The sequence below is a fragment of the Lontra canadensis genome, unplaced genomic scaffold, assembly GCF_010015895.1.
Source record: "Lontra canadensis isolate GAN:19392208 unplaced genomic scaffold, GSC_riverotter_1.0 scaffold167, whole genome shotgun sequence".
Lineage (NCBI taxonomy): Eukaryota > Metazoa > Chordata > Mammalia > Carnivora > Mustelidae > Lontra > Lontra canadensis.
In genome coordinates, this window is record NW_022631161.1 from 1,831,463 (window position 1) to 1,843,933 (window position 12,471).

Sequence of the window (12,471 nt, forward strand, 5' to 3'; positions counted from 1 at the left end):
CCCAATTATTGTATCAAGGTCCACTAGCTCAGACTGGCAGGGTGTCTAAGTCCTTATACTCAGCATTATACAGAATGCCTAGACTCTTTGCAGAGCTGGGTCATCCCATGCCAGTTTTCAGACGAGGAGCTAAAACTTCATATTCTAACTGGCCATACACAGTGGATGACCTTGCTGACCATCTTGTACCTGGAAAGACCCTGCTTTATTTTCCTGAAGGCCAGAATATTCCATAAATAGAGGGAGGGGTACAACAGCTGCTAACTTCTCTGTCCACCTTGATTTTATGAAAACCAGTAATTCCTCCCGGCTCACTCTTACTTGCTTTCTTGGGGTGGGGGGAGCAAAAACTAAGACAAAAACCTAAGGATCCTGAAGTATACAGCAATAGCTATCACCAAGTACTTATGAAAATTAATTGGGTGCGTGAATGATGGAGTAGAATTTTCAATGATCTTAGGGCTAGTAGGGTGTATTGTTTTCTATGCAGTGATCAAGTTTGTGTTGGTTGTAGTTGAATCGCCTTCTAGGGAAAGAGGTAGCTAAGCTGTTAAATGGTGCACCGTGGCAGGTGGCCAAGTTTTAAAAACACCTCTTTGGCATGTCTTTAAGAGTCCCAGAGTACCGAAAGTCTCAGGTTCTCTCTTCACTTGGCCCAGAAGTTTGAAGCTGAGAGGCAGAATGGGATGTCAGGCACGGGTCCCAGGGATTCAGGATGAGTGGGAACTCCTAAAAACGGGTAAAGGGAGTAATTGTTTCAGGATTGCTTGCACTTGTTCTGGGGCAGTTGAACAGCTCTGGGCCGCTGAGGTCTTCCAAGCTGGAACCCTGAGATGGGGCTGGATGAAGGGTTCTTGGTATGGGTAAACCGAATGCCCAATGGCAGACTTGAATGAAGCTGGCTTCCAGAAGCAAGAACAATGAAAAGATATTAATCTCTAAGTGTCAGAAAGAAGTTATGTGATCCCGTTGAGGTCTATATGGGGGATACCTATTGTTTTTATATTCCCAGGGGCACATCTCCTCTTTTGGTGGTGAAATAGGGCACTGGGGCAGGCAACTTGATCCAAGTTGGGCCAGTCATTAAACGTCCTCACCTCAGTTTCCTCACCCAAGCCTTGCTAACTCTTACGGTGTCTTTCTTTCTGTGAATCTGTAAATGATTTTGCTTCTTGAAAACATTTTACTTCTTTTTTTATTATTATTTTTAAAACAGTTAACTTATTTATGAGAGAGAGCAGAAGAGGGAGAGAGAGAGAGAGAGAGAGAGAGAGAGAGAGAGAATGAGAATCTCAAGCAGATTCCATGCTGAGCAGGGAGCCCAGTGCTGGGCTGGATCCCCGGACCCTAGGATCATGTCTTGAGCCCAAGGCAAGCACTTCACCCACTGCGCCACCACCCAGGTGCCCCCAAAACACTTTACTTCTGTGTAAGAAAATTATCATACTAGACAGGCTTTGGTGGAATAACTTGTTTTACTGCCACCTGCTGGAAAATCATAGTAATGAGTATACAAGTGCATGCCTTTTCTGTAAGAATGGCACAACCCTGCTCTTAGCTTTACACCCTACCCGGTAAGGGCAATGGGCTGAGGTGTCCATACCCTGCGCTAGCCCTGTCAGAGTTTTCTCCCAGAAGCTTGCTGTGATGGTCTTTTTCTTTTCTAGTTGCCACGTAGTGAAGATGGGAGCCTGGACTTACCAGGAACCCCATTTTAACCTTATGTAGAAATGAGCTTAAGAGAAAGTAACAATCCACAAAAAGGCGGTGGGATACAAGGACAGAAAGAAGTAGTGCCAATGATCTTAGAATTTCTGGCTGCAATCCTAGGTGAAGATATTCCTGTCTTTAACCTTTCTTCGGTTTGGCTCTGAAACAATTTCCTTTGTTGCGTTAGGCAAAGTTCAGTTTCTGTCACATGGATAAAAAGTAAAAAAACAGAAAAACAAAACAAAAGCCAAGTATATATTGACTTCGGAGATCAAGTGAAATTAACTGATTGCAGTTGGGAAACAGGGCAAGAGGAGATACTCTGAGGTAATCTCAGTTTTTATATTCGAGTCCTGTGTGGAATTACCTAATTGTTCCTACTAGGACTATGTCTGGCTAAACCTAGTTGCTCCTCCGTAGTTTGGATTCTTGCCTAGAGCAGCCATTTAAAAAGTATTTGTTGAATTAAATTAATCTCAAAACACATCGAGACGGACAACACTTCATTCAGTATTTTATTTTCTTCTCCTGTATTTATTGAGCAAGTGCCTTGCAAGAGACACGGTTCTACGTAGAAAATTTCCACTTATATTCTCAGATCACATTTTGTAAACCAATATGTGTTTATCAGTAGAAGCTAGAGGTCATGCCAAAAGCAGTTGATAAGAAGGAGACTCTTCTCCAGATAAACAGACACCACTCCTGCAGAAGTATGGGTCAACACAGAGTTCTAGTTCTAGTTCCTTCATCTTTTCAAAGATATCTAATAACTTTATTAGATTTTAAAAACAAAAATAAATTCATATGAAACAAAAAAAAAAGAAAGAAAACCAGAAGTCTCCATTAGGAGTGATGTTATGTGATGCCTATCATCTGTTGTTTGAGAATCAATGAGCATTGTTAAGGTAATAAATCAGTAAGAGCCACTGCACCAAAATGGGACAAAGTATTTTGGGAATATTCTTGAATTCCTAATGAATTCAGAAGTATGTCAGTGTCATAACATTTCCTGCACATCAATTATTAGGGATCGATTGCAGTAGATTACACACACACACACACACACACACACACACCCAAGAATACTGATAAGTGCTTGTAACTAAAAAAACAACCACTAGATGATCTCCTATAATTATCCAATCCTTCTTGCTGCAAAACTCAGAAAACATAAAGACACAGAATAAAATTCTGGGTGTACAATCACTTCTGTGAATAAGACCTTACGTTTATTTAGAAGTATGTTTTTGTGTCTAAGTTTATAAGTGATGGGGTTTGAGTATGTACCCATTTGTAGCTAGTGCTCATCCATAAACAAATTTATGGACAGATTTGTCAGAAATTTTACTATGTGTCACTTCTGCTCTGTGGTCTCCCTAATTTGGCTTTAAAACTTCATATATGAAGCTTTGACAGTCCAGGATGGGCCAAAGCAATGAATGATTTTTTTTCCATAAGGGTTAAAAATAAAAAGTAGAAAGTAAATAGAATACACACACACAGAGAAAATATATTTATATATAAATATGTTTGTGTCCTTCTTGTGTGTATGTCATTTTCTTCTGCTTTCTTTCCTTCAGTATTTTTTAACTATGTAAAAGTTTCTTCTTTAGAAATATTTTACCCATACCTGCTTAATAACTGGAAGATAGTGGTAGCCACAACTGCTTGGGTCCTATAAGCTTTTTAGTTTAGTAGTTTGGGTTTGGAAGTCAGTTTTAACTTTTCCCCCTTTCAGTTCACTCCATGCTGTGTTCCAATATAGACATAAATAGAGGGCCGCCATTATTTAAGAATAAACTGATATGGTTGTGAATGGTGTGTTTCAGAGCAAAAATTATGATTCAATTCTGAGCCAGAGTAGTTTTGTTCATTAATAGCAACGGACACCATAGGACAACAGATTTTTTTTTTTCCACATCTTTAGTGAAGGTGATTCAGAGTAGCATGGATATATTCTTACATAACAAGAGTATTATTTTGTCAGTGGGAGGGAAAATACCACTTCCTTTCTTCTCCAATATTCTTGCCTAAAATCATTATTCTTTGAGTTTGGGGGGCTTTTGTATTTACTTGCAGTCAAACATTCAAATCTAGAGGAAAAGCACTTTTTATTTTTTTCTCATATAATCTCCTGCCATTTCTGACCATTTATCTTTATTCACATATGAAGTAAGTCTCAATAAAAATTATAAATTTTAGTGGGATAGTTTGTAAAGCTTATATAATTATTTTTACTGTTATATCTATATAATATAAAGAACCTGCAGAAGTAAAGGAATTTAGAAAAAAAAAATCTATTTTCCCCAACTCAGAAACCTTAAACATATTACTTATTTAACACTTTTAAGTTTTTCTTCTTTTTTCTCCTCTCCAATTTGCTTACTGAACACTGGTTTCATTATTCTTTCTTCATTTTAATTATTCCCCAGTAGCCTCTGCTTTCTTCTTTGTCTCCTGATTTTTCAATGTATTTTTCAATATTGTTACTGTTTTGACACCATATCTAAATTTCCGTTTTCTTCTGTTGCCTCTTTTTTTTTTCGTATTTCACATATGACTTCCAGTGATTTTGTCAAGATAAATTGTTCAGAATTAAGACTGACTGACCATGATGGGCTTAAGGAACTCAGAAGAACTGCCAAGATTTTCTTCAACTCTAGAAGCTTGTTGGAGCCACCTGGGGTGTGAGAAGGAAGAAGCAAGGGCCCTGGGAAGGCATGACGAAGAGGGGAAGCCTATTAAAATAATGATTTGGAGTAGTGTGCGCTGAAGACAATAAAGTACAGCTTTCCTGCCAGGTCAGTAGCTAATAGCCCATGGGTTTTTTACTAAGGAAATTAAAACTTTAGCTAATGAGAATGGGAGCCACCTACTGAGAATGAAACTGAAGGCTTCCTATTAACTCCCCTCCCTGGGTCCTTTTGACAGAACAGTCAGAAAGTTATTTCCTATTTAGTAGCAAAAGGCTTGAAATGGAGATTTTTTTTTAAAAAAACGATAAAAAAAAAAAAAAAGTTGTAGGCACTCTTCTTATTCAACTCCCCTAAGAAGAGATGCGGACAGCTTATTCCCTCCCGGCTCCACTCAAAACACACATGGGCACAGGTCACGAAAACAGTTAAAAAAAAGAAAAGCGGAGCTGTCCCAGATAAGTAGAGCCAAGATGACTCAGTCCTCCCCGGGGAATTTTTGGTGTGAAGACTTGAAATTAATAAATCCGCTGTTAGTTTTGAGGAATCAGCAGGATTAGGCAAACTCTTTCAAGAGTATTGGTTGCATTTCATTATTCCAGGGGGCGAGGGCTCATCACTTATGCACATCTCTCTCTCTCTCTCATGCACAAGTAGGCACACCTCCGTTTAACTCGCAGGTCACTAGGAGAGTGACTGGAGGCCTTCTGAACACACTCTGGTCCCGGGTAAACACCTAGGGTAGCTTTTCTGCCCCCTCCCCCCGCCCCCAAATCCAACTGCCGGCCCTACTGTGGTTCTTTGCTTGTTGTCACCAAGTGTGCCGGGGCTCCATGGCTCTGCCCGCGGGCGAGAAGGAAGCCAGCGGGGGTGGCCGTGAGGAGGCCCACCTCGGGCTGCGGAGACGAGGGCAGCTCAGGTTCGAGGCCCGGGCTGGGCAGGGCGCGGAGCGGGCTCCGGGCTCGCGGGCGCCCAGGTGCGGGGCCAGGGCTCCCGGAGGGCCGGGCGGCGGGGACTGCAGCTGGCAGCCCCGGGCGCGGCGGGCGGGGAGCGAGCGCGTGTGTGCGCGAGAGCGGCGGGCGGCGGCGGGAGGAGGCGCAGGCGCGCTGCTCGCCCGTCTGCAGCCCCGCGCCGAGCGCCGCGTCTCGGGGAGTTGATGGCAGCACCACGGTGCGGCCGCCCTGCCGAGCGCCGAGCGCAGCCGCCCGCCGCTGCCCAAGGAGCGTCCAGGATGTGGGGGGATCGGGGCGGCCGCAGCAGCGCCAGGGACGGGGGCGCGCAGCAGCCTCCGCTCGCCCGCCTGTGCTGACCTGCCTCGCCTGCCCCCAGAGAATGTCAGCCAAGTCCAAGGGGACCCCCTCCTCGTCCTCTCCAGCCGAGGGACCGCCGGCAGCCTCCAAAACCAAGGTGAAGGAGCAGATCAAGATCATCGTGGAGGATCTGGAATTAGTCCTGGGCGACCTGAAGGACGTGGCCAAGGAACTTAAGGAGGTGAGAGGCGCGGGGGTGGGGAACGAGTTCGTCACCTTTTGCCCCCCTCGGGGTTCCGGTCCCGTTTTCACTGGGGACCGCCCGTTTTCGTAACTCCTGGAAAACTATAGAAAGACGCCCGCAGACGGACTTTCTTTGCTCGGGCGACTCCGGAGAAGAGTTGTTGCACTTTTTTTTTTTTTTTTTTTTCTTTTTAATCAGGAGGAAATCAACTAGTGTTTTAATCGATGGACCTGGGACGGTGGGCAGGGCGAACGCGTGCGTGTCTCGGTTTCTGTGTGCGTGTAATGCCCGGGAAGGGGGCACACTGGGGGTGTGTCGACAGAGGAAGAAATGAGCAGCTGGGCCAGAGCGTGCAAAATGCTCCGGTCCTGCCCTCTTGCTCCCCCAGAGTCCTTTGGCAAGTCGCTCCTTGCCTGGCAATCTCCCCAAGCCGGGGCTGGAGGGGGACCGGGTTCCGGGCCCTGGGCCAGGCCGGGGAGGGCAGCCCAGGGGAAGCTTGGCTCCGACTCCCCTCCCCGCCTCTCGAGCCCGGCTGGAAGGAAGGCGACCCGGGCGGCGGGCAGGGGAGCCCAGACTTGGGGATTGGGGGGGGGGGGTCTGGGACTTTCTCACTTTGGCAGTTCCTGAAGCATCCTCAGCTCTCCGAACGCCGCTCCCAGTAACTCCGGGCCTTCCCTCCACCCCACCTCCTTCCAGCCTCCCATCTTGTAGACACTTGGCATAGAACCTGGGGCGCGTAGGTGAGCGTGTTCGTGTGTGTGGTGGGCGTGCAGCAGGGTCTTGCCACTTGCGTCCTGGCTCTTGGGAACCCGACTGTCTCGTTCTTTCCCGCTCCCCCCTCACCCTGACCCTCCGTTCCACGTGTGCCCTCCCACCCCTACCGCTGTGATTGGGATCCAAGGAAGCCAAGGCGGTGCCGGGGTTGAGGCTGCGTAAGTCAGGCTGCTGCTCCAGGCGGCGGGGGTGGGAGGAGGAGGGCCGGGTGGGAGAGGTGGGGTCTTCGCGAGCCTGCCCCGCCGGCAGCGGGTGGTGTCGCGGAGCTGGTGGCGAAGTCCGAGCCCACGGTTCCGCTCGCGAAGGCTGGCTGGTTTGGCTCTCGGTCAGGGAGTCCGCACCCGCAGTTGTGCGAGAGCGAAGACTGTAACTTCTAAGGTGGTGGCCGCGGCGGGGAAGGGAAGGAGTGGTACATACTCGAGGTCCACAATTGTATTCCTGTTTTCTGAGGCCAAGGGGGAGGAGACTGGGGGGTGGTTTGGCTGTCTGGCCTCTGGAGATGAACCTCCTCTGTCCAATTTCCCATACAAACGCGAAGAGCGAGCCCCCTTTCCACCCCCACCTTCCCCAGCCCAACTCCCCTACTCCCCGGATTTCCCATCACCTCTAGGGACCGAGCTCCGCATTTGTTACCAAATGAAAACCTGTGAAAATGGCCCATTCAGTGGCAGGGTTGGGTTTGCCAGTGGCTCATGCCATTTCTGCAGGTTGTTCCAGAGACAGAACGTAATTACCACTGAGGTCCTGAGAGTGGGGACTGACACAGATGATGGGTGCAAGGATCTAACTTGTCCGTGTGCTTAGGGCATCCGTGGGATCATTGCTTCACAACTGGCTGACAGATGGCGAGGCTATGCATTGCAATTCAAGTCTAAAGATGCTATTCGTTTCTTCTTTGTTATTCTTTTATTTGACATCTTTGGCAGGCTGTGTTTCCATCTGAAACATTATGGCGTTTTAAAAAATGAGCAAATTTGGGCTTGCTCCCCTTGGCAGAACTGTGCTTTATAGTAGTTGAGGTTTCTACGGTGGGGGATGTGGGAAGCCTACATCAGCAAAGTAAGGTGTTTGTTGTCTTGGGGAAGAGGCTGAAATTAAGAGAAAGGCAGTCAAAACTCTGCCTCTGTGGGCACATACTTCCTGATATTATGATGTGTCACTCCACTGTCTATTTTAGACAGAATAAATAAGGAGGAACTGCAGAGTCCTGGTTCTGCTGCGGCTCATTATCTTGTAGACATCTGGAGACCAGGTAGATCTAGGGTGAAAACTTTTAACCTCCCTAGGGCTCTTCATTAGAATCAGGAAGAGGTCAGTCAGGAAATCTGCAGATCTCTCACTCTTTCTGTGTCTTCTTTTATTTGAGCCTTCCCTAAGGGCAAAAACAAAAAACAGGTCATTTACAAAACATATGGGGAAACGTAAATAATGTACAACCAAGTAAAAGAAAGGATCTATCTTCTGGACAGATTGAGAGATAAAATTTTGACTTAATGCTTTGGGATCTTTGATTGGCGGCCAGGGCCTGTTTGTGGAAAAATCTTACCCTGAGAGTGAAATTTATGAATGATAAAGGCTGTGATGCGGTTCTAATTACTTTCTTGAGGCTATCATTGTCCTAGGTTTGCACATGGAGTTGTGTCTACTGAGGCCAAATCTCAGAACCCTAGCCTTTTATATAATGTGAATGGTAGTTATTTTGAGAACAAGTATTTATAGGATATGTTTAACTTATGACATCTTGCAGTTGTCCAGCATTTATCTTTTTAAGATAGTACTGCACGTGTGATTGAACATGCCTTTGATGGAGTTTTGAATGGAGGGGTAACTTAAAACTTTGTAAAATCGCAGAATGTGTTGGTCTCTGTAGCTATGACTTGCAGCTCTGAACCTCACTCTTCATCAATTGTTACATACAGTATTCTGGCACCTTGCCACTGGTATGTATTAAAAACATAAACTGTTATATGTAGAATTCTAATTCCTTTATTGGCAATGCTGTGCCCTTAGGCCATGCCATATCTTGACATAAATTACCAGACAGTTCTTATTAACTTGGAGCAGAAATTAGAAATTTTTTAAAAAGTTGATTATGACTAGATCACTATGTTAGTCACTGTATGGTATTTGTTTTTCTTTTTTGCTTTTTCTATTCTAAAATGCAATATCCTTTTTTGAATATTCTTTTTTTTTTGCATAAATTTTGCACCAACAGCTTTAGACCTTTGAGGTTATTTCAAAATGGCTTTTTCTTTTTAGAAGTTCTCTGGACTTGAGTCACCGGAATATTCGGGTATTGGAGTAGATTCGAACATAATAATAGCTGCTCAAAACATTGTACTAATTAAAACAAAACTCTGCATTATACTGAGTTATGATTAGTTATTTACTTATCCACTGCTTCATCATTCACAATTGGATTATATATTGGAAGATGATGAACAGCATTTTTGCAAAGTCTAAGGGCAGTTTTATTCTATCCTCAGCATTCAGTAAAATCTTAAATAACATGACTTTTCAGAAATAATAAGGGTCTTTTGATCTTCTGTAGTATAATGGAAAATCCTGAAGTATAATTCAACATATTTATTCAGTGCCTACTATGTGCCAAGTACTATATTATCTTTGTATGACTACCAAAATGAGCAAGTTGTAGATTCTGGTCCCAGTGAACTCAAAGCAGTAGCTTGGGATGCATTTTTCCTGTCTTTGAACATCAATAGTGTGAAAAGGCATTCTTCTTAGTGGCCACTCTGACTCTGATCTAACAGGCTTGAGAATAAAAAACAGAATTGAGAATAAGAATTAGGTATGTAGATTATACGGTGACATTTGCCATGTACTTAGTAAGATGGTCAGCCTTTGGTGAAGAAAGAAGCAGCTTAAAAACAATGGTAAGGTAAGAATTTTAAGGAACTTACAATTTACTTAGATTGTCATGATTAATACAAGTGGATCAGTGCCCTACACAGGAGATCACATATCCGAGTCCTACAACTGAATATTGGAGTTTCTCATGAAGGATAAATCCTTGGGGGGATGAATAGTCAAAAAGAAGATTTTAGATCTTTGAGATGTGGGTATAATTGGAAGAATAGAGAGGGGAAGGAATTAACAGGAAATAGCATTGTTACATACAATAATAATACAGTATTATTCCATGATGCTTTTTTCTGCACATTAAAAAAAATTGGGGTGAAACTCTAGAGTTTTAGGGATGAAATTAGCCATTACTGGCTTATTAGATGTGAGTATATCTTTTTTTTTAATTATTAAGAAATGTAGAAAAAAGTCATTACTCTTTAAAAATAGTTGTCAAATAATCTGGTATCTTTGGGTACCAATGTGCCTGTTCTTTTAGGAAGATCTCACTGGTGAACTGTTTTGCCTCAAATGTTAGTGTTAATATGGTATCACAGATCTTATTGGTTAGACAGAGACTGTAATATGTAGTAAAGAGCCTTTGATTTGGGAACAAAATTCATTGCTGCTCTAGCTATATTCTCTTTTAGTTTTGACTGATTATAACTTTGAACATGTTTGTAGTGTTTCATTTTACAACTTGAAGTAATCACACTGCTAATGGGTTGAATATATGCATGTATTATTTATTTGTTTAATAAATTTAATTTATTAAACTTAAAATATTTGATACATATAATTACATGTGTCTGTATATATGTGTGTGTATCTATGTATAAAATTATGTCTATATAAAATTTATTTATTTATTGCTAAGATTTGTGAATACATATGTCTCTCAGAGAGGACCCAGTTAAGATGAATTATTCTTTCTGTGCTCTAGACCAACTCAGTGGTCAGACTCCTTAGGTGGGAAGTTAGGTCAATACTGTGCCTGTGGATTGGTAAACACCCATAATCTTCCTTATGAGGTCATACAGGGAAATAAATTAAACTTAAGTTTAATTTTGAGGGGCACCTGGGTGGCTCATTTGCTTAAGGGACTGCTTTTGGCCCAGGTCATTGGGTTCCCTGCTCAGCGGGGAGTCTGCTTCTCCCTCTGACCCTCCCCCCTTCTCATGCACTCTCTCTCTCTCTCTCTCTCTCATTCTCTCTCTCAAATATATAAATAAAATCTTAAAAAAAAAGTTTAATTTTGAGAAGTTTGAAAATCCACTAGAAATGATCCATTTGGGGACTGATGAAAACAGAAGTCATAGAATTAACAATTAAGTGCAAAATGTTTGTTTTTAAATATTTTCTGCTTTTTAAATGGCTTTGCTGAGTGAAGTTCTGTAGTTTCTTGCTTTAGGAAATCCTACCAAGTATTCTTTGGTAAATAAGTCCATGCATATAAAATTCATTACTAGAACAAATTATAGAGAATGATCTCTGGAGTATTTCCCAAGTTCTAAAGTCGTGAATGAATGAAATTTCACAGTTCATTCAATCGTTGCAATAGCTGTACTTTTGCTACTTTATACAACAGACTGCATCCTCCAATTCAAGGATATTTACCAAATGCCAAAATGTTTTTCAAATTTTTCTTGTCCTAAGCATGATGGCTTAGCATGTTACTGAAGGAGCAGAATGGTTCTGAGAAAATAAAGATAACCAGTAACCATCTTTCACTGTCTCTGTTTTCAATGCATTAAAATCATTCATGACTCAAGGGATTAGCTGATAGGAAATTCAAACAGCCTGAAGGTAATAAATAGATAATGTGCCTTAGCCAATAGTGAAGTAAATATATAATAAAACCAGTGCAATAGGTTTCATTGTTACCTGGATTAAGTTTTTCCCACCCTTACTTCTCTAAGGATCTCAGGTATGTAAATCAAAATGCAGCGAAAGAGTAATATAAGTTTGAGTAAACATATTTTCCCAAACAAATTAAACCACAGATCCTTCTATAGATCTAGTTCCTGGATAATTTCTTGGGCAATTTTTGAGAATTAGAGGGGTAAAATTCTGATAGGCTGCTGATTCAGTTCTGATTGAAATGTGCATAACTGACGTCAAGCTAAAAATAAAAGGTGAGTAAACAACAAATAGTACTTTTTTCCTCTAAAAATTTTTTTAAATTCATTTTCCTTAGTAAGATTTTTTTTTTTTTTTTTTAGAGCAGATTTAGGTTCATAGAAACATTGAAGTGAAGGCACGGAGATTTCCCAAATACCTTCTATCCCCACACACGCACTGTGTCCCCTATTATCAACATTTCCCACTAGAGTGGTACATTTATTCCAACTGATGAGTCTACATTGATACATCATAATCCTCACAAATCCATAGTTGATAATATGGCTCACTGTTAGTGTTGTACATTCTACGGGTTTGGGAAAATGCATGAGGACATGTATCCATCATCATGGTATTTTACAGGGTATTTTTTATTGTCCTAAAAATCCTCCATGTTCTACTTAATCAATCCTCCCCCAAACCCACACCCATGGGTACTTGCTTTTTAAATAACTCATTTCCTTTTTTTTTTCTTTCTGATTTCAGAAGTAATAGGATATATGAATACTAGAGAAAGCTTGGAAAAATCTAAAAATTATACAGGAGAAAATTAAAATTATCCTGAATGCCCAACAGAAGTAGATACATTGGACATTTTGCTGTGTTTCCTTTGGATCCTTTTGTATGCATATTTTTAAGATGGGTCAAGTCATATAAAATTATGAAACTATATGCAGGGATATTTTCTCCTTTGTTGAGGAGTAGATCATAAGGATTATGTAGATCTGCTATATGTTCCCCTAATGTTGGACATTCTATTAATTTATAAATTTCTGTGGCTGTTAAATATCAGAAAAACTTTTAGAGTAGCTCTGGC

General features: G+C 42.1%; 1 protein-coding gene across 5 annotated transcripts in view; it reads left to right on the forward strand.

Annotated features, from left to right (window-relative positions):
* The first annotated feature begins 4,493 nt into the window (after positions 1 to 4,493).
* The window catches only part of PRR16 (proline rich 16), a 190,879-nt gene continuing 182,901 nt past the window's right edge, over positions 4,494 to 12,471 (forward strand). Inside the window, exons 1-2 of one of the 5 annotated variants that reach the window (XM_032845594.1) lie at positions 4,494 to 4,511; positions 5,733 to 5,894. In XM_032845594.1, the coding sequence (XP_032701485.1) occupies positions 5,736 to 5,894 (159 nt within the window). In that variant the 5' untranslated portion in view covers positions 4,494 to 4,511; positions 5,733 to 5,735. Of the gene's footprint in view, positions 4,512 to 5,113; positions 5,132 to 5,278; positions 5,323 to 5,480; positions 5,895 to 6,513; positions 6,830 to 12,471 lie in introns of those variants that run through there. The other 4 variants (XM_032845593.1, XM_032845592.1, XM_032845590.1 and 1 more) reach the window with 4 other exon arrangements.